The 21,966-nt window shown below is 41.8% G+C and overlaps 2 protein-coding genes across 15 annotated transcripts in view; one reads left to right on the top strand and one right to left on the bottom strand.

The window, feature by feature from the left end:
- POLR3F (RNA polymerase III subunit F) overlaps positions 1-5,606 on the bottom strand; it is a 31,464-nt gene extending 25,858 nt beyond the window's left edge. For 2 of the 4 annotated variants that reach the window (XM_040447810.1, XM_040447808.1), the window contains exons 1-5: positions 5,323-5,606; positions 3,750-3,867; positions 913-980; positions 521-541; positions 329-396 (exon numbers count right to left, since the gene is read on the bottom strand). In XM_040447810.1, coding sequence (XP_040303744.1) covers positions 329-396; positions 521-541; positions 913-980; positions 3,750-3,867; positions 5,323-5,384 — 337 coding nt within the window. In that variant the 5' untranslated portion in view covers positions 5,385-5,606. Of the gene's footprint in view, positions 1-328; positions 397-520; positions 542-912; positions 981-3,749; positions 3,868-5,050; positions 5,297-5,322 lie in introns of those variants that run through there. The other 2 variants (XM_040447811.1, XM_040447809.1) reach the window with 2 other exon arrangements.
- A 212-nt stretch (positions 5,607-5,818) lies between these two features.
- The window catches only part of DZANK1 (double zinc ribbon and ankyrin repeat domains 1), a 72,254-nt gene continuing 56,106 nt past the window's right edge, over positions 5,819-21,966 (top strand). For 4 of the 11 annotated variants that reach the window (XM_040447804.1, XM_040447802.1, XM_040447805.1 and 1 more), the window contains exons 1-5: positions 7,618-8,217; positions 8,723-8,742; positions 8,981-9,121; positions 12,430-12,583; positions 21,696-21,810. In XM_040447804.1, the coding sequence (XP_040303738.1) occupies positions 9,013-9,121; positions 12,430-12,583; positions 21,696-21,810 (378 nt within the window). In that variant the 5' untranslated portion in view covers positions 7,618-8,217; positions 8,723-8,742; positions 8,981-9,012. Of the gene's footprint in view, positions 5,874-5,958; positions 6,098-7,616; positions 8,218-8,722; positions 8,743-8,980; positions 9,122-12,429; positions 12,584-21,695; positions 21,811-21,966 lie in introns of those variants that run through there. The other 7 variants (XM_040447798.1, XM_040447799.1, XM_040447800.1 and 4 more) reach the window with 7 other exon arrangements.

Genomic DNA, 21,966 nt, shown 5'->3' with positions numbered 1-21,966 from the left:
GGCCTCCAAAGTTTAGAAAGAATTAAAAAACAAAACAAAACAACAACTCCTTAAGTTTTAAGGATCATAATTTAGAAGTTCCTTTCCATCCCTGCCCATAGCCATCTAGCTCCTACCCTCCCTGGAGGCAGCAATGGCATCACTTCTGGGTGTCCCTCAAGCATACGCACGTTACACGTTTATGTCATATCTCCTCTTCTTTTAACATACATGGCAGCATTCTCTATACGTAGATCTATAGCTTGGGAAGCCAGATCTCATTCCCTATTTCTGGACCTACAGACAAAGACCAGGAAGTTTTTTCCTGCTTCTTCCTTCACATGCTTACCTTTATTTCCTGCATCCTCTATGATTTGATATACCAGTTTTTCTTGGTTATCTGATCCTTTCATTTTACTGCAGGGGAATAAAGTAGAATTAAAAAGGCAAAGAGATACAGGATAATCTAAGAATCTACATAACTACTTGAATTAGTGAACAAGGTCATCACATTGACTTATTTACCAAAAGAAGGGCTTACCTTAAAAAGAATGAGACAGGGCTGTATGTACCAGAATGAAAAGATGTCCAAGATATAGTAAGTGAAAAAAACAAGTTGCAAAACAGTATGGATAGCATGATCCCATTTTTGTTAAAAAAAAAAAAAAAAGAAAAAAAAAGAAAAAAAGAGATTATATATATAGTATATAAATATATAATCATCTCTATATATTTATATATATACCTAGAAGAAAGGACATATACCAAATTATTAAGAGCAGTTATCTCTGAAAAATGGAACTCATGACAAGAGGCCGGAATGGTATGCAGGACAGATTACATTATGCAATTCTCTATTGACTTTTTTCCCCAAAACCATAGATTATGTTCATAATAATTAAAGTTTCTAAAAATAAAAAATTGGGTGCTTACCCAGCATTCTGAGAATCCTTTATTCTATACAGAAGGCCTGTATTGCTCCTTAAGAGATCCAACTGACCCTAAAGTTTTTTTAAACAGAAAATAATAATGAATTATTTTGGAGCTATTTTAAATCAATCACAAATGTTAATGTATTCTTTAAAAGTTTACACAACCCAAAACATCCTGCCTTGCAGTTATTTGTTAGTTCCTCACTCAAGACTTCGGTCTTTGTCTACATATCACATGTAATATATTTTCAAAAACTTAGCCCTTTATGTTACCATTTTCCAAATTATATGCTGGTGTCCTGGCTTGGTTATATGACCAATGCATAAATAATTTTGAAGAAGCAGCTTTAGAATAATAAATAAAAATCCATAGTCAAATTCGAATAAATTCAATCAGTATATGTAATGTAAAGATAAATAATTTATATAAACAAGAAGTTCAAATAAAGGCTAACATGCATAAATCTATAACATGATGATTAAGTAAACCTGACAAAACAGTGACATTTAGTGATTTGTGTGATTTCTGTTGTATTACATGAAAATTAGAAAGGTCAACCAAAGAATAAAAGATGCAATAGTTTTGGTTTTATATAACAAATCAAAAGTAAAGTAAAGCATGTCTGGCGTGCTTTTGAAATTCCTTGGGTGTGAACTCTGGAGCACTCAGGTGGCCATATTATGGGATTTCTGGCAGTTTGGGGAATCCATGGCTGGGAGAGGCCCCACTGCCGTGCGTTGAGACTGGGATGACACATGACTTAGAAACAGGCTTACATACGGATGATCAGCAATAACCTCCCTCCCCGAACCCCACTAAGTAGGAAAATCGAACCACAAAGTTCCATTTGGAGGTCGTTTAATTCAGCCCATGAACATTTCCTGAAAACCCATACTGTGATCCATGTTTGGTGGGGCACAAACATGAATTCTAAAAGAGAATCACACAGCTAACATCAATGCTATCTTGTCGGCATCAACACAGAGGTAAGTTAAGGGTGGAATAGGCGCTCAGAGAAGCAGCTTTGGCCCAACCTGGGGGGATTTCAGGGAAGCTTTCTGGGAGACAATAGCAGAGCTGAAGGAAGAGCTGAAGGAGAATGAATAATTTTCATGTAATACAACAGGAGTTAGTCTGTGAAGAAAGGGAAGAAGGGGCTTCTAACCAGTGAAGACAAAGGACCTGAGGCATGATGTGGCAGGGAACCAAAGACAATCTGTTCCCCTGAACTCTAACTTTTGAGGCAGAGTGGGTGAGGAAGGTAGGGGCTCAGTGTGGTAAACCCAGGAGTGTGGACTTGAATCTGTAGTGTTGAGAGGATTCTGGGTCATGAATGACTTGGTCAGATCTGTATTATGATCAAGGGGCGCCTGAGTGGCTCAGTCAGTTAGGCATCCAACTCTTGTTCTCAGGGTCTTGATCTCAGGGTCGTGAGTTCAAATCCCTCATTGGGCTCTGTGCTGGGTGTGAAGCCTACTTAAAAAAAAAAAAAAAATCAGGCTGGCTGCATTGAGGCAGATGGAACCAGGAGAGCCAGTTAGAATATACTGTGATAGTCCAGGAAAAAGCCAAGAGCCTGAACACATGCAGAGGGAGCAGGAATGGAAAGGAGGGAACACATCTGAGAGCTGTTTATGAGCTAAAAGCAGCAACCCTTTGTGATTTACTAATAATTAAAAGTCATCATAGCTCCACCACTGCTTACAAACTGTAGACCACAGGCCTGGCAGTAGATGGGGCTGCAGAGATGGCGAAAGAGAGGGAGGTACTGAGGAGGATTTTCAGACAGAAAGCAAAGGGCTCAAAGGGTAGTCAGAGGACAAAAACAGTTTCAGTTGCCACAACCTCCAGCATCCCTTCCACTATCCCTCCTGGAGCTGAGTCCTTCACCATGGTGAACTGATTAGAAATCACCAACAGTACTAAAACAGGGCGAGCACTCCGGCCCACTGCTTATTTTTATAAATAAGGTTTTACCGGAATGCAGCCATGCTCATGTGCTTATGAATGGTTCATGGCTACTTTCCTGCAGAGTTGAGTAGTTATGACAGAAACCTTATGGCCTGCAAAGCCTACAACGCATACTATCTGCACGTTACAGAAAGTTTTCCAGCCATTGAGCTAGAAGGTCGAAGGGAGTAGTTTAACAGAACGTTCACCTGTCCTCAAACTTCCATGAGTCCTTAGTGTAGAAATCTTTTATTCAATTTCTACTACAACCAAAATGAAATGCTTTCAAGACATGGGAGTTTTGATGATGGAGAAATGAAAGGAGAAATAGGCAGATTTAGAGGATGGGGTGCCACAAGGTGGGGTGTTTTGGGACAGTGTAGGAGAATGATATTAGGGCCCCAGGAGAAGAGAAAAGAGCAGGTAGAAGGGCTTCAATGAAAAACCCCACCGCAGTGTGACTAGACTCATTCCTACCTCCTGAAATGCTCAGAGTGAGGAGTGAGATTGTGGAAAATGAAACCCTAAGGAACCAACTCTGTGATAACCTGCAGAAAAACCAGATGGGGCATATTTCATAGGCAATGGCCCAACACCAACAGCAGGAAGCAAACAGAAGGTGAGAGCAGACTAGGCCTATGTGCCCCGTGTCTCACGATGACAATTAGGTTAACAAATACAACAGTTAAAACAATACATTTATTTCATTCTTCTTGTAAAATGATGTGTAATTATTTTTTCTTTCCTCAGTTCGGGCAGTCTGAGCTGTTTCCTGGTTTGGAGTCTTAACCTAACACACTTGAGAATGGTTTCACATCTACGTAACAGGAAGTAATGACAGTCCATAGCACATAAATAATTACATCAACTAGTTGAATTTGCCTTACCATGGACAGCAGTCTATTGATGGCCACTGCCCGCTGCTGGGCTTCTATATGAGGCATTTCATTCTGAATTACTTGGTCTGTGATTCCATGAGGGAACTGGTGACATAATTCTATAATCCTAGGAACAAAGGCAATAATGATTTTATTCATGTTCTGACCCATTTCAAGAGGCAATGAGGGAAAAATACAGGCAGAATGGTTTGAAATTGTGCCTTTTTTCACATTTGGCAGATGATCTAGGTTTCTATGATGGTTGTGAATCAAAGCATGTTAGAAATTGAGCAAGATAAAGTACATGTTTACATAATTACTACTATTTAAGGGAGTGTTTCTTTTCCTCACTAATATGAACTTTAAATTAGAAAAGTCAAATGAAAACAAACACAAAATATATTAAAGCTGGGGCTTCAATTTTCTCAGACAGAACAACTATGACAAAGTTAATATGCAGTGCATTGGGCAGTCATAGTCTGCAAGGAGGCAAATCAGACACGTCTGGTGGGAAGACAAAATTTGTTATGCCAATTAACCACAACTGGGTCTGCTTTGGGAATTATCTATACCAAACAAAAATCAACCAAACTGTCCACCTTGTCATAGGATCATCGTACATGTTTTCATAAGTTTGAGAAAGTCAAGGTCTTTAAAACTATGTGGTAACCTAAAAATATAAAATTAGGAGAGGCTTTAGGTGACCTAAACTCTCAAAAAAAAATTTTTTTGTTTGTTTTATATTTGAGAGAGAGCGTGAGCAGGGGAGGGGCAGAGAGAGAGGGAGACACAGAATTTGAAGCAGGCTCCAGGCTCTGAGCTGTCAGCTTGGAGCCCCACATGGGGCTGGAACCCATGAGCGGTGAGGTCATGACCTGAGCTGAAGTCGGAGGTTCAACCGACTGAGCCACCCAGGCGCCCCCCCCCCGACTTTTTTAAAGTTTTTTTTTTTTTTTTAATGTTTTACCTTACATTTGAGAGAGAGAGAGAGAGAGCGAGCGTCAGCAGGGGAGGGGCTGAGAGAGAAGGAGACACAAAATCTGAAGCAGGCTCCAGGCTCTGAGCTGTCAGCACAGAGCCCGACGCGGGGCTCAAACCCACGAGCCGTGATAGGTAACCTAAAACCTTAAATACTGCACGGAAACCATTTGGCTTAGTGTTGCTTCAAAAATCCAAACTGCATCCTAATTTCGCCCAAACATTCTGTCGTGGGAGTTCCCTTAGCGACAAGACCGATCCTGGATCAGAGTACAGTACGTATCTACAAGTACTACGGGAAAAACGCCAAGTCCTCTCTGGGCGTCGGTTACCTTAATGTAGGAAGAAAACACATCATCACAACTTTCCGAACAGCACCGGCGCAAGATCGGATACGTAAAGTTGCAAACTGTCAAGCTCGCCCGGAACTTCTTAAGAAGTCTGCGGTCCAGGGATGGGAGGTAGGCTCCAAACCCCACGAATCCCCTTCCTGTGCGCGCAGGTATCTGCCGACGGTGCCCGTGGAAGGGGTCCGCCTGCCCAAACGACCAGCCGCCTGAGGGGGGGCTCCAGCACGGGAAAGGAGCCTCACTCACTGGTTTACCTGTTTTCTATTTCCACGGGATCCGCGTCGGGTGGCTGTACCTTCACCTTCACCTCAGCCATCACTGCCCAGTTCCCGTCCCTCGTGGGAAGAGATGTTCGGAGTCGCCGGTTACCCAGCTGGGGAGCGAGGAAACCGGAGAAAGAAAGCACCAGGCTTGGCAAGGGGCCTTCTTCCTCGTGTCGCAGCCGGTCCTTACTTGTTCTGTCGGCCTGAGGTGGCCGAGCCGCGCCTGACCCGGTACGTCTTATTCTTGTTTTTCAGAAGGTCAATGCCTGTCGGACCAACGAGTCTGGTTCCCTCACTCTATGTTGGGATGCCACCTCTGAGCATTTTCCAACCTCGGTGAAGCCATATTCTCAGAGACCTGCAGTGAAGCCTTTAGGAAAGGCGCGCGAGGCCTGTACCAGTCCCCCGGCCAAGCGGCAGAGGCGGGGTTGGTTGCTAGGAAGTCGGTGTCCTCCAATCACCTGCCCGGCTCTCAGTGGGCGGGGCGCGGCTCGCAGCGTCTGTGGAAACCCAGGAGGCAGCAGAGGACTCGGCGAGAGGTGGTGAGAGGTGGGCTGCCTGACTGGGGACAGTGGCGGTACCTCGGTGATCCCAGTCCGGGTTCTGGTGGTCGAAGGAAGAGAGGGAGCAGGAGGAGAAGGGCCTCCCTCACTCCAGCCGAAAGGAAGCGGGCGTCCCTATCTGCCCCTGATGGACAGGGACTGGGACCGGACGGGGTTCCGGATCCGGGAGGCGAGGGGGCGGTCTTGATGGAAGGATTTGACGGGTGAGGGGTGCTGTTGACCCTACACTGCTGTTTGGGCCTAGCATGGTGGTCTACTTCTTGATCCTCTTCGCCTGGGGCCCACAGGCCGCCCCAGCCTCCCAAGGGGTAGCTCCTACTTGCTGCGCGTGTTATTCCTTCCCCTATATGTATAAATATACATATTTATAATATATTTAAATATATATTTATAATATGATATATTTAAATATATATTTATAATATAATATATTTCTTATATATGACTAAATTTTCAACTTTTTAAATTTTAATTGCCTCTTACTTAAGTGGAAAAATGAGAAATGGCACCTTCTTCTACCCTCCTTCTCCCTCCCCCCTGCCCCAGTCCAGCCACCCTTCTGTAGAGGATATTACTCTAAAATCAGCATCTGCAATTTACATCTGTAGCCTTTGACCTGGAACTATCCAACCAGGCATTAATTTCACTTCTTAAATTTATTTATCCAAGTTTTGGGAATATAGTCTGTGACAAAATTCAAGCCACAAGCTGTTCAGGGCAGCATTATTTACAATTACCAACCAAAGCTAAAAAGAAACTAGTAATAGCCTAAATTCCCAGCCACACAATGATAAGATTATATAAGTATATGGAAAACTGTAAATAATAGAGTGAGAGTGCAAGAAGTATACCGTAATAATGTAATGAACATATAGATTATAACTGAGTGAGACTATATATCCATAATCACTGAAATTTAAGGGGTGCCTGGGTGGCTCAGTCTTGAATGTCCCAAAGGTCATGATCCACTCAGGTCATGATCCCAGGGTCATGGGATGAAGCCCAGCATTGGGTTCTGTGCTGAGCGTGGAACCTGCTTAAGATTCTCTCTCTCTCTCTCTCTCTCTCTCTCTCTCTCTCTCTCCCTCCCTCTCCCTCTCTCCCTCTCTCCCTCTCTCCCTCTCCCCTCCATCTCTCCCTTTCTCTTTTTTTTTTTTAATTTTTTTTTTCAATGTTTATTTATTTTTGGGACAGAGAGAGACAGAGCATGAACAGGGGAGGGGCAGAGAGAGAGGGAGACACAGAATCAGAAACAAGCTCCAGGCCCTGAGCCATCAGCCCAGAGCCTGACGCGGGGCTCGAACTCCCGGACCGCGAGATCGTGACCTGGCTGAAGTCGGACGCTTAACCGACTGCGCCACCCAGGCGCCCCCATCTCTCCCTTTCTCAAAAAAAAAAAAAAAAGTTATTGAAATTTGAAAAGGTGACACAGAGATGTAAATGGTTGTTGTATTAAGGTGATGGTTGTTTTTCCCCTGTATATCCTTTATGTATTAAGAATCATACTCCCTCCCACAGAAAAAGATCAGTAAGGCCTCCATACTTGTACTTAACTGTTTATACAGTAGATAGAGTGGGAGACTTTTTTGTTTATTTATTTATTTTGAGAGAGAGACAGAGACAGAAAGAGAATGTGAGCAGGAGAGAGGCAGAGAGGGAGAGAGAGAATCACAATCAGGCTCTATGCTAGCCACTTGGGTCTTGATCTCACTGATGGTGAGATCATTACCTGAGCCAAAATCAGGAGTCAGACCCTTAACCAACTGAACCACCCAGGTGCCCCTAGAGTGGGAGACTTTTTGTTCATTGCTCACTGTTTGTATCTGTTCCAGCTTCCTTTCAGCTGAGGCATGATACTCTGCCATCCTTCTAAAATTTCTTTGCAGCTTTCAAATGCAAGAACCACTTGGCCACAACAGTAGGGCCTTGAATGTGGAGCTTTCCCAAGGGAGTTGGCTCTAAATTAACATTTCATGACACATACAGAGTTACTCTGCTCCTCTTGTGTGATGAGTTGCCCTGAATCCAGGAGAGGTGGCACATTAATAAGAGGCAGGAAAGGGTGATAGTGATCTAGGGGGGCCTCAGATCAGATCATGAGTAATGGTCTCTGTTCTGATGTACCGTAGTCTCCCCTTATCTGCAGTTTTGCTTTTCATGGTTTCTCTTAACGTGCAGTCAACTGGGGCGTGGACGCAGATGATCCTTTTCCTGATGTTAGAAGGTCAATAGTAGCCTAACGCTACATCACTGTGCCTCAGTCACTCACCTTACTTCATCTCGTCATGTAGGCATTTTATCATCTCACATCGTCACAAGAAAGGTGAGTACAGTACAATAAGATATTTTGAGAGAGACTACATTCACATAACCTATTACAGTATGTTGTTGTAATTGCTCTATTTTATTACTGTTGTAGTTAATCTCTTACTGTGGCTAATTTATAAATTAAACTTTATCATAGGTATGTATAAATAGGGAAAAACAGTATATACAGGGTTTGGCACTATTCATGGTTTCAGGCATCCACTGGGGGTCTTGAACATTTCCCCCATGGATAAGGGAGGGACTACTGTATTCGTTTAATTTGTTCGTGTACAATAATTCTATTCCTATATCCCATTTGTTCGTGCTCTTTTCCCAGAAGTGAGGTAAGTATTTAGATAGTTAAAATTCCACACGAGACCTCAACAGAAAAAATGCATCTGAAGCAATAATTGTTTGAGTTAAAAACGAAATAATATTTTTAGGTGGTATTCTCTTTAGTTTTTAGTAGTTTTGCTGTATTTAAACAAGTGCTTCTCTTTGACTTTTGTATTCAAATGTAGGTGCCTATTGGAATTTATATTCATCCACCTTTTTTTTTTTTTTAATTTTTTTTTTCAACGTTTATTCATTTTTGGGACAGAGAGAGACAGAGCATGAACGGGCGAGGGGCAGAGAGAGAGGGAGACACAGAATCGGAAACAGGCTCCAGGCTCTGAGCCATCAGCCTAGAGCCCGACACGGGGCTCGAACTCCCGGACCGCGAGATCGTGACCTGGCTGAAGTCGGACGCCTAACCGACTGCGCCACCCAGGCGCCCCTCATCCACCTTTTTTTAATGTAAGGAGGGAAAATGACTGCTGGTTCAGTGTGTGTCCCTCAGATCATACCACTGCGAGTGCCTCCACCTGGAAAAGCCAACCATGAAATTGATAACAATACACTTTTAGAAATGAAATCAGGTAAGAATCACATGTACTTGAAATTACGTAAAATAACATTGCCACACTTCTTATGTTCATCTCGTTGATTTCTCACTTTGCGTGCCTTCTACAATTAGGACCTTGGGGATTTTGTACAAGTCCCAAAATTTGCAATAGCGTTGTACTTGGTGGCTTATGGAGTCGTGCATATTTAAATTAAAATGGTTAGCTTTGAGGCATCTGGGTGGCTCAGTCGGTTGAGCGTCTGATTCTTGATTTCAGCTCAGGTCATGATCTCATGGTTATTGGGGTCAAGCCCCACATCAGGCTCTGTGCTGGCAGTGTGGAGCCTGCTTGGGATTCTCTGTCTCTCCTCTCTCTCTCTGCCCCTCCCCCTACCTGCACGTGCGTGCACTCTCTCTCTCAAAATAAAGAAACAAACATTTAAAAATAAATAAGTAAAATGGTTAGCTTTGACCAACCTTTCATTTGTTTCAGTACACAGTTGCAGCAATGCCTTGACTCACATTAGCCTAAGTGACTTCCTTAGGATTCTTATTATTTTGCTGGGATAATAAATTTGACCTACTAACACAGGTTTTGCAGTCAGGCATATTGGAGATTAAATCCTGACTTTGACAACTTCTAGTGATACATTACTGAGCCTTTCTGAGTCTGAGTCTGCGTTTTTTCATTGTTAGACAGTGAGAATATTATCAGCCATTAGACCCTGTGTCAGGGTCTGGCACATTAGTAATGCCCAAATAAATCTTAACATTATTACAGAAAGAAAGCAGTGAATACATTTCCTGGTAATGACAGGAATGTATATACATGTACTCGTATATATATCTACATATATATGTACACGTGTGTGTGTGTGTGTGTGTGTGTATAAAATTAACATAAGGAGAAATTAAACCTTTGTTTTTAATTTGAGAGAGAAAGAGCACATGAGTGGGGGAGAAGGGCAGAGGGAGAGAGAGAGAATCTTAAGCAGGTACCATGCTCAGCACAGAGCCCAACATGGGGTTTGATCCCGCAACCCTAGGATCATGACTCGAGCCAAAATCAAAAGTCAGATGCTCAACCAACTGAGACACCAGGCACCCCTTTATTTTATTTTTTTTAAGGTAATGTCTGTGCCCAATGTGGGGCTTCAACTCACCACCCTGAGATCAAGAGTAACATACTGGGGCTCCTTGGGATTCTCTCTTTCCCTCTCTCTTTCTGCCACGCCCTCGCTCATGACTACGTGCTCTCATTCTCTCTCAAAATAAACATAAAAAAAAAAAAAACCCAACCAACCAAACAAACAAACAAAAAAAGAGATCCATGTTCTTACCCAGCCGGGTGCCCTGGGAAAGTTTTATAGATAAAATATATGAGCAAATACTTGCTTTAAAAGATTTTGAAGTTCCAATTATATATTTCAATAAATAATGTGTAAAAACTATTTATCTATATTTTATGGTGACTCCTGTACTTCCTAGACAACTTCCAACTAAGAATACTTTATAATATACTATATCTCCCTTTATCTTTTTTAAATGTTTATTTATTTATTTATTTATTCATTTATTTAAAAATTTTAATGTTTATTTATCTGTGAGAGACAGAGATAGAGCATGAATGGGAGAGGGACAGACAGAGAGAGAGAGACAAGAATCCAAAGCAGGCTCCAGGCTCTGAGTGGTCAGCACAGAGCCTGACATGGGGCTCAAACTCATGAACCATGAGATCATGACCTGAGCTGAAGTCAGACGCTTAACTGACTGAGCCACCCAGGCGCCCCTTTAATGTTTATTTTTGAGAGAGAGAGAAACAGAGAGTGTGTGCACACGCGAGAGAGGGCAGGGGTGGGGCAGAGAGGGAGACACAGAATCCAAAGGAGGCTCCAGGCTCTGAGCTGTCAGTGGAGAGCGTGATGTGGGACTCAAACTCATGAACTGGGAGATCATGGCCTGCAGAAGCCAGATGCTTAACTGACTGAGCCACCCAGGCGCCCCTACATCTTAAAAGCTAGTATTATTTTTGAAAATTCTCTTTATCTTAAAAGCTAGTATTATTGTTTAAAATTCTCAAGCTAAAATGCAGGGTTTTTTTTTTAAGTTTATTTATTTATTTTGAGAGACAGAGCGAGAGGGGTTGGGGGAGGCGCAGAGAGACAGGGAGAGAATCCCAAGCAGGCTCCGTGCTATCAGTGCAGAGCCCAGTGAAGGGCTAGATCTCACAAGCCATGAGGTCATGACCTGAGCCAAGAATCTGACACTTGAGGTGGAGAGTCCACCTGAGCCACCTATGTGCCCCCAAAATACAAATTTTAAAAAATGTGCCCATAGCACTTGGGATGATTATTAACAAATGATGATATGAATGATAGAGGATTCAAATTCCCTAATATTTAAAATGTTCAATAAATAAAGAGGTTGCACAATTTAATAACAAAAAGAATAATAACCCAATAGAAAAGTGGGCAAAAGATAGGAAAGGACATTTTATAGGAAAGGAAACATAGGTGTCTTTTAAACATATGGGAATATGTTTCCTCCCATCCCTTTGCCTACTTGCTAAGCAGACCTTATCCCCTGCTTTATTTACTCCATTGGATTTAGCCACCCCTTGATATCACATATATACTTGTTTGTTTACTGTTTGTGTGTCTTTTATAAACTAGAGGCTCTGTGAGAGCAGACACTTTGGTCACTAGTTATCATCCATCACCACACAGTTACAATTTTTTTTTCTTGTGATGAGAACGTTTGAGATCACCTCTCTTAGCAACCATTTTTGATCTTTTGAACTTTGAATTCTGTAAATTTATTACCTTTAAAATTCTTCCAAGAAGTGTAGGAATCATTCACCAAGTCCAAATAAAATATAATACCAGGATTTCTGAAGCAATGCTCAAAAAATAAAAACTTAGCTTCTGCTTTCTACATGGGTGTTGTGGTCTTAAAACTGAGCCCCACTCTATTTATATCGATGCCTTATTGGAGTGGCACAATAGCAAAGAGGTTCAAGAGCATGGGCTATGGATCCAGTGTAGCCAAAGTGAAACCATAACTCTGCTGTTATTGAATGACTTTCTTACCCTCCCTGGGACTCAGTTTCCTCATCTATAAAGGGGGTATAAAGTGGGACCTGTCATATAGGGTTGTACACACGCAATGAACTAATTCATATAAAGCACACTGCCTGGCACAGAGAAAGAATTCAATTATTGTTATTGTTACACATTCTTATAATATATTAAAAAATCTCATTAATTAACTGACCCATGGACATTATTCAGAGACTTTGCTACTTTAGTGTTAATTACAGTTACCCTGTTTTGGGTTTTTCAGACACCCCAGATGTCAACATATATTATACGCTGGATGGCAGCAAACCTGAATTTCTGAAGAGAATCGGTTATCGTGAAAACAATACATTTAAGTATACGAAGCCTATTACTCTGCCTGATGGAAAAATACAAGTTAAAGCTATTGCAGTCTCTAAGTAAGTTAAGAGCATGGTGATTAAAATAACTGGTCAGATAATGACATTATTTTTTAATTTTATTTCTTCCTTTAAGAATAAGTGTTGTATTAGAAGGTCACTAAAGGGAAAGTAACTTTAATTTCAACATATATCTATAGCTTTTGTGTTTTGTTTGTCTTTTACTGAGGTATACTGTAAAGTGTACAAATCATGAGAATATAGCTTGATGAGGTGCTGTGTATATTAATATATATTAACACTGTTTTTCTTTTCTTTTTTTTAAGTTTATTTCTTTATTTTGAGAGAGAGAGAGCACAAGCAGGGAAGGGGCAGAGAGAGGGAGAGACAGAATCCTAAGCAGGCTCCACACCATAAGTGCAGAGCCTGATGCAGAGCTCGAACTCAAGAAATGTGAGATCATGACCTGGGCTGAGATCAAGAGTTGGATGCTTAATTGACTGCGCCACCCAGGCGCCCCAACACTGTTTGTATTTTCAATTCCACGTTGGGATTTTGGGAAGGAAGAGCCTTTTCAGGGTTTGGGACCTTTGGAGTGGTTCATCAGACTTTGAAGAAAATACTGTTTTTAGTGGATGGTTCTTTTATTCCATAGGACACAGCCTACAACCACCACCATCATTCTCTATTTTATTTTGTATTGACTTAATGGACCTTCATGGCGACTGCCATTTTAATCTTTGGACATTAGCTCCTTGATTCCTTTCTTTGTCCTTTCTTTCCTGCTTAAGGACTTTTTCTAATTTTCAAGTATAGAAACACCACTTAATTTTGAAACTGTGTGTTATAGAGAAAATAACTCAAATGCTTTGCCAGTCAGTGTGTCTGTGATAGAAGAATTCTACTGCACAGCAAGACAGGTTTAGCCACATTTTTGAAACACTTTTAAAGCCCCATACCCTGGATTTGCACAGGTACTTCATAAAAGTCTCTTCAGGCTCCCCCTGGTGGCTGAGCTACTGCATGGCTTTTGAGGAGAGCTACAAATTATACACAGATGACTGCTTTGGCGTTTGGAAACTTAAAAAAGAATACAATCAAAACAAAACAAAACAAAACACTCTTATACACATTATTGTTCTTAATTAAAGATTGGAAAAAATTAGCTTTTTTCACTTGCGAAACCACTTCTGTCAAAACAAGTCATCTCAATTATCATTAAAAACAAGCAGGGGCATCTGGGTGGCTCAGTCAGTTAAGTATCTGACTTTTGGTTTTGGCTCACGTCATGATCTTGTGGTTTGTAGGATTGAGCCCCATGTCCGGCTCTGTGCTAAGAGCCTCCTTGGGATTCTCTCTCTCTGCCCCTCCCCCATTCACACTCTTTCTTGCCCTCTCTCTCAAAATAAATAAACATTTTAAAAAAATTAACAAGCAAAAAAAAAAAAAAGAAAAAATTAGCAAGCAAAATACTCTGGTGCTTAATGCTCTAAGGCAGCCCCTCTTATAAGTGGCAGGCAGTAATGATACGAAGTAGTAATTACTATGTAATTCAGAGGAGTTAATATAGCTTCCAAAAGAGTGTAAAATAAGGTCATTCTTTATGCATCTCCCCATCTTGCTCTGTGCCCACTTAACATCTGTCCTGAAAGCACTGTTAGTACTTCAGGTGAGCTCAGCTCAGGGAAGGTATTTATACAAAAATGTTTTTGAGTCTTCAAGACAGGAAAGAAATTATACTGCTTCACCTAAGCCTTTTTTTCTAGGTACTTAAGGTAATTAACTTCTTAATAGAGAGAAAAGGATTTGAAATGAGAGTGTTAACAATTGAAGGCCACTAAAATGTTAAGAGGAAAAATTATGGGGGTGCCTGGGTGGCTCAGTCAGTTAAGTGTCCGACTTCGGCTGAGGTCATGATCTCACGGTCTGTGGGTTCGAGCTCCGCGTCAGGCTCTGTGCTGAGAGCTCAGAGCCTGGAGCCTGCTTCGGATTCTGTGTTTCCATCTCTCTCCGCCCTTCTCCTGCTCATGCTGTCTCTCTCTCCAAAATAAAAAAAAATTTTTTTTTAAAAGGCGGAAAAATTATGGTCATGAAGTTTTGAGTGATATGGGAAAATATTTAGATATAAGTGAAAACAAATTAGGGTGTAAGAGTGCACTATAGTATTTTGACACTTTTTAGAAATGCGTTGTACCAAAAAAAAAAAAAAAAAAAAGAAAAAGAAATGTGTTGGAACAGAACTGGAGAAGGGCAATGACCAGAGCTGAGTGAGCAGTAGGCAAGGAGGACCCATTACACGGAGGCAGTGATCTCCCCTTTCCCTGAGCCAAACTGCCAGGGACACTGTGGATGTCTTTGTTTCAAAAGAGTCAGGTTAAGGGACAGCCCCAGTCCCTTTCTGTCCCAGCTCAGTTTGCAAAAGGTACTGACATGTAATTCTTCTTTACTGTAAGCTTTCTATTTAGTTTGCTTCTTATGATTAAGTGATTTGAAAATGAACACACAAGCCATACGTTAGCATTCTTTGCCTCTGGTGATTCAGTCACTTTTTGTGTTGTTGTTGTTGATAATTTTTATAGCTTCCAAAATTTAACAGTGAGCATTGCTTTTGTAATATGCAGAAATAACACAGAATCTCCAAATTCATCATGGAACCAGTGCTTCTCAAGCTTGGCTGCTGAATCAGTTGGCTATTGCTGTATAACAAATCACCCTGACAGTTAGTGGTCTTAAAAGAAACATCATTTATTTGCTCATTATTCTGTGGATCAGCATTTTGGTGTGCATTCATCCGGGTAGTTGTTCTGCTGGCCTTGCCGGAGGTCACTGACATGGCAGCAGTAATTTTGGTCTCACTTTGAGCCCGCTAGTCTAAGAAAGTTTGAGTCACATTTCTGGTGGTTGATGCAAGTCTTTGGCTGAGCCTTGTGTCTCCAGTTGGGTAACCTGAATTTTTTTTCACTCAGTTCCAAAAGCTGTAAGAGAAACGGCAAGCCCTAATGCGCAGATGTTTTTCTAGTCTCTGCTTGTGTCGTATTTGTTAACGTTTCATTGACCAAAGTAAGTCATGTGGCAACACTCAAAGTCAATGTGTGAGGGTATTCTACAAGGGCACCAGGGCACCACGGTGCAGATAGATAAGGCATAATGTCTCAGACTATTATTGTGACAGTCTACCACAGGTTGCCATCAGAGTCACCCATGGAGCCTTGCAGAATCTCTGTGCCCAGGTCACACACTCCAGACCAACTAAACAACAATCTCTTGGGGGTGAGACCCAGGCATCAGTATTTTTAAAGTTTCCTGATGATTCTAATATGCAACCAAAGGTGGCAACTGACACATTAATGGGGGAAAAATGTTTCCATTTAGAGAGATTTGACCAATACAACTTTTTCGAAGTACAGTAAAACCTTGGATTGTGAGTAACTTGTTCTGCGAGTGTTCCACAAAATGAGCAAACATTTCTACTAAATTTTAACTTGATAAATGAGTGATGTCTTGCAATACGAGTAGTACGTGATGCCAAATGTCACATGATCACAACTGAGCCAATGGTTCTTGAAACTTGCTTTGATATACAAGTGCTTTGGACTACAAGCATGTTTCCAGAATGAACTATGCTCACAAACCAGGGTTTTACATATATGATATGTATATATGATATATATATATATATTTAATGCTTGTTTATTTTTGACAGGGAGAGAGAGTGTGTACAAGTGGGGGAGGGGGCGGGGGGGGAGACTGAGGGTCTGAGGGGGGTTCTGCACTGGCAGAAGAGAGCCCAATGTAGGGCTTGGATTCACAAACCATGAAATCATGACTTGAGCCAAAGTTGGAGGCCTAACTAACTGAGCCACCCAGGTGTCCCTGAAATATATATAGATATTTATATATGTATTTATATATATATATATATATACACACACACATATATATATCTATATATATTTAATGTTTATTTTATTTTTTTTTTAAATTTTTTTTTTCAACGTTTATTTATTTTTGGGACAGAGAGAGACAGAGCATGAACGGGGGAGGGGCAGAGAGAGAGGGAGACACAGAATCAGAAACAGGCTCCAGGCTCCGAGCCATCAGCCCAGAGCCTGATGCGGGGCTCGAACTCACGGACCGCGAGATCGTGACCTGGCTGAAGTCGGACGCTTAACCGACTGCGCCACCCAGGCGCCCCTATTTAATGTTTATTTTATTTTTGAGAGGGAGAGGGGCAAAGAGAGAGGGGGACAGAGTATCCAAAGTGGACTCTGTACTGACAGCAGAGAGTCCGAACCAGGGCTTGAACTCATGAACCATGAGATCATGACCTGAGCTGAAGTTGGACACTTAACCACTGAGCCACCCAGGCGCCTATGAGATATATTTTTATTAAAGTGTCATATTCTAGAATGAAATAAAAGGACGTGTTTGCCTTCATGTGTCCTTATATATATACATGAATTTTCACATCAGAGCATGGTCAATGAGGAACACAGGTGGACAGGAGGGGCTGGGAGCTTGGGGACATTTCAGCAAGCAGGGGTGGGTTTTAGGTTTTTAGTTTATTTATTTATTTAGAGAGAGAGGAGGAGGAATGGCAGAGAGAGAGAGAGAGAGAGAGAGAGAGAGAGAGAGAGAGAATCCCAAGCAAGCTCTGTGTTGTCAGCACAGAGCCTGACACGAGGCTGGAACCGATGAACTGTGAGATCGTGACCTGAGCTGTATAATCAATAGACAGATGCTTAACTGACTGAGCCACCCAGGTGCCCCAGGTTTTAGGTTTTAATGGTTTAAATGGTTTAATGGTTTTAGGTTTTCATGGTCTAGTCCAGGGTCTGTAAACTTTCTGACATCTGTTTTGCTTCTTTAAAAGCCACCTTTATGGCCAAGAAATTCCCGCTTTGATATCATCATTGTTTTGAGAATGAACTTGAGTGGTTCTCCCTTCTTTGTCAGTTACCTTATATGGCGGTTAAGATAAATGGAGCTGCCCTGAGGTAAAAGTTGTCTTGAACTGAAGGTAGGTGGTTGGGGGAGCCAGAGTTCCCTAAGAAAAACCATTTTCCTTCCATGAGGGACATCCCAGTTTTACAGCAATGGAATGAAGTAAACTCATTAGCAGGTTACCAGGGCATGTCATGGTCAGCCCTCTGCAGCCCTGTGCCGGATATAACGTGTGGAGGAAAGATCCAGATGTCATCTCCATAGGCAGCATCTCCCTGCCTATGCTTCCCTGCCAGATGCTCCATAGGCAGCATCTCCATAGGCAGCAACAAAGGCAAGAAGAACACTGCTTCAAGAAAGGTAGTTTGGACAGTGGGACAGAGGATGGAGGTTGTTGACCTTCAGATCTGGACTTTAATCCCAGTTCTCTTGCTCCTCTTTGTCTGACCTTGAATAAGTTATGTGGCCTTCTGATTCTCAGTTTCCCCATTTATTAAATGAAGTTAATAAAACTTAGTTGACAGCCATTGTGAAGATCAGAGGCAATACACTTGGCATCGCACATGTAGTAGCTGTTATTGTTGTTTGTTGCTATTCAGATTCTTAACAAAGGCCTAGCAGATTGCTGTTGTGTGACCCCACTCAAAAGGCATGCTTCTGTATTTGAAAAATCTCTGCCTGCCTGGGTAAGTGGTTTCCACTTAACCCCTTCATGTTCCTAAACCAGAGATTCTCAGTTGGGCATAATTGGGCCCCAAAGGGGACATTTTGTAATGTCTGGAAATATTTTTGGTTACCACATCTGGAAGTGGGAGTGTGCTGGTAGCATCTGATGGGTGGAGATCAAGGATGTTGCTAACCATGTTGTGCACAGGACAGCCTCCTACAACAGAGTTATCTAGCCTGAAGTTTCAGTAGTTCTCAGTAGATTGAGAAAACCCGACCTGGACAAGTTGCAGAATTCTTACAGATCCAGCTTCTTACCTCTTGTAATCATCCAAGTAATTCTGTTGTTTTATTGAGAGGATAATAATCTTTGTGAGGACAGAGCTACATGTAACTTTTTATTTTATTTTATTTTTGTCGAATGTACCTTCTATTACTCCTCCTAAAGATCCATATTTAAGGCCTCTGATTTCAATCCTTGAAAAAATTTATGTGTATTCAAGTGAGATTTGGGCTGAGTAGGATTTCTAGCTCCAACCCCAAACCTAAGCCTTTTTTAATATACAGTCAAGAAATCCTTCTACTTAGCAGACATTTGAAGCTAGTTTCTGGGCTCCTTTTGGAGGGAGCAAAGTCCATGGGTGAGAACCCTGGCTAGGTCCCCATGGAAGGTGCCGGCTGTGGTGGAGACAACCCATGTCTTCCAGGAGTAGAGCAAGTGGCTGGGCAGTCAGGCTTCTACTCAGCGTGATGGGGTGGGGGCTAGAAGCACACATTTCAGGGAGCCCTGCAGTTATCCAGGCTTTGAAGGATTCCTGAATGGAGATGTTTGTGGTGTCCGGGAAGTGTGCTAGCAAGGAGGATGACTGTATGTATATTGGATGACAGACCTGAGGCCAAAAGTGAACATTTAGATGAAATGAACGTTGGAGTGAAGGAGTTAAGCAAAGATCATCTGTATCTGCGTCCAGATTTCTGTACCTGTAAAACTGGTTTTGTTATTAAGAACAAAACAAAACAAAACAAAACAAAACAAAACATGTGCTTCCCTAAAGTTTAGCCACCCGTATATCGCTCCAGCCAATGAACATGCAAGTATCCATTGATCATATTATTTCTTCAGTATTGTCCCTCACTGATAGATAGTGGTGATTGATGTGAATTTGTATTTCTGATAATTCTTTTCTTCTAAAAATGTAGCCTGAAACTTGTATATTGCTTAATGTTTAACATTTCTCAACTGTTTTGGAACTGATGTTTATGTGTTTACAAATATTTACTTAAAGAATTTAAAGCATTTTAGGACATGGAAAAGTAAAAGAGCCCAGACATGTAAGACTATATTTGTGTGGTGACATTTTTTTAATTAAACATTTTTTTTAATTTTTAAATGATTATGTATTTTGAGAGAGAGAGAGAGAGAGAGAGAGAGAGAGAGAGAGAGAGCATGATCAGGGGTGGGGCAGAGAGAGGGAGGGAGAAAGAGAAATTATCCCAAGCAGTCTCCATGCTGCCAGCACACAGCCAGATGTGGGGCTTGACTACACAAACTGTGAGATCATGACCTGAGCCCAAACCAAGAGTTGGACGCTTAACCAGTTGAGCCACCCAGGTGCTCTGGTGAAATTCATTTTAAATGTCTGGAAAAGGTAAAATTATAGGGATAAGATACAGATCAGTGGTTGCCTGGGGTAGGGGTTGGTAGCAAGGAGTGTCTTCAAACAGGCACAAGGGATTTTTTGGGGTGTGGGGTGACAGAAGTGTTCTAAAACTGGATTGTGGTAATGGTCACACAATTGTATGAATTTGCTAAATATTCTCAAACTATATACTTAAAATAGGTGAGTTTCGTGTCATGTAAATTATACCTCAATAAAGTTGTTTTTAAAAATTAAGAGGGGCACCTGGGTGGCTCATTTGTTTGAATGTCCAACTTTTTTTTTTTTAATGTGTATTTATTTTGAGAGAGGGCACGTGAGCGCAAGGGAGTGCGGGGGAGGGGCAGACAGAGCGGGAGACAGAGAATCTGAAGCAGGCTCCAGGCTCTGAGCTGTCAGCATAGAGCCTGACCCAGGGCCTGAACTCGCAAACCACGAGATCATGACTTGAGCCGAAGTTGGGTGCTTGATGGACTGAGCCACCCAGGCAGCCCATGAGTGTCTACCTCTTGATTTTAGCTTGGGTCATGATCCCAGAGTTGTGAGATAAAGCCTGTGTCAGGCTCTGCACCCTCTATGTTCCTCTCCCCTCCTCGCATGTGCTCTGTCTCTCTAAAAAAGTAAAAATAAAATAAATGAAAAAAAAAAAGAGTCTAGGCAAGCTGCTGGTGCTGAGATGCAGTCACCACCAGTTTTTTAGTTATGGGCACCTCTACATTGCTTTCTCATGGAACTTTTATTGTATCCAAGAGGAACAAGATTAATGGTGAAATCTTATGAATACATTGAAAAATTGCTGGTATGTAAGGAATTAAGCTTGCCAGAGCAGATGCCACCTTCAGCTGGAGGAAGGAAAATTCTCTTGGCTCACATGGAATGGTTTATTGGTAACCCCACTCTTTGTTTTAGAATAGTTTGAGGCTTAAGGTATGAAATCTTATGGTGAGTGTGGCGGACTCCAAAAACGCAATAAACCATGCCTCCCAGTATAGCCCCTCTGCTTAAATCTGGGCTGGCCCTACAACTTACTTTTGACCAATAAAATGCTTCAGAAATATGTTAAGTCTAGATAAAAAGAAGTATTACAGTTTCTGCTATGGTGTCTTGGAACATAAACCCTGGATGAAGCCAGGCACCATGAAGGATGTCTGATTTCCCTGAGCCATCCATACTGTGAGGAAGCCTAAGCTAACCACCATAAGAGGGAGGGAGAGGGAAACAGAGGCAGATAGACACCGAGGCTGAGAAAGAAGATTGGCGAGCCCCCAGCTGTTCCAGTTATGCTAGCCCAGGCTCTGAATATGAGGGAAAAAAACATTTTATTTATTTATTTAAAAAAAATTTTAATGTTTATTTATTTTTGAGAGAGAGAGAGCACAAGCACAAGCGGGGGAGGGGCAGAGAGTGAGGGAGACACAGAATTGGAAGCAGGCTCCAGGCTCTGAGCTGTCAGCACAGAGCCCGACGCGGGGCTTGAACTCACGAACCACGAGATCATGACATGAACCGAAGTCGGACACTCAACTGACCGAGCCACCCAGGTGCCCCAAGAAAGCATTTTAGACATCCAGCTGAGCTAATCTTTCAGTTCACTCCAGTCTAACTGATATCTATCTGACCATGTGAGAGATGACAAATGAGAGCTACCCAGCTGGGCCTGGCTAACCCAGTTTGTGTGTGAAGACACTATGTTTTGGAGTGCTTTGTTACACAGCAGTAGATAAGCTAACTGAGAACAGGGTAAGGAAGGACTTTAAAAGTTGTGCTTTGATTTTTCCAGTTTAAAACATAATAACCTTAGTAGTGAGGCCAAGGAACTTCATAGAGTTCTCTTAATTGTTAGCCATCTTTTCTTTGAAGCTTTGTGTGACACAGAGGCTCTTTCTATTTTGAATAATTTTCAGGGACTGCAGACAGAGTGGCATTGTAACAAAGGTGTTTCAGGTGGGCTATGAGCCACCAAATGCAGTGTCTTCTGAAGACAATGTTGAAAATATTCTCAAAGATTCTTCAAAGCAGGCAAGTAATGAACCTGTAGCACTTTCAGATAGTCACCATATTCTTGGTTCCTCCTTTCTCAGCGATCCCATCTTCTTTTTCATTTCGTACCCTATGCTCACATGTCCTTATAATTGAGGTCAGTAGTGGCCATTGCAGAGTGATTTCCCACCCGTT

The sequence above is a fragment of the Herpailurus yagouaroundi genome, unplaced genomic scaffold (assembly GCF_014898765.1).
Source record: "Herpailurus yagouaroundi ecotype Mexico unplaced genomic scaffold, PumYag 196, whole genome shotgun sequence".
Lineage (NCBI taxonomy): Eukaryota > Metazoa > Chordata > Mammalia > Carnivora > Felidae > Herpailurus > Herpailurus yagouaroundi.
This window is presented reverse-complemented; position numbering and strand designations above follow the sequence as displayed.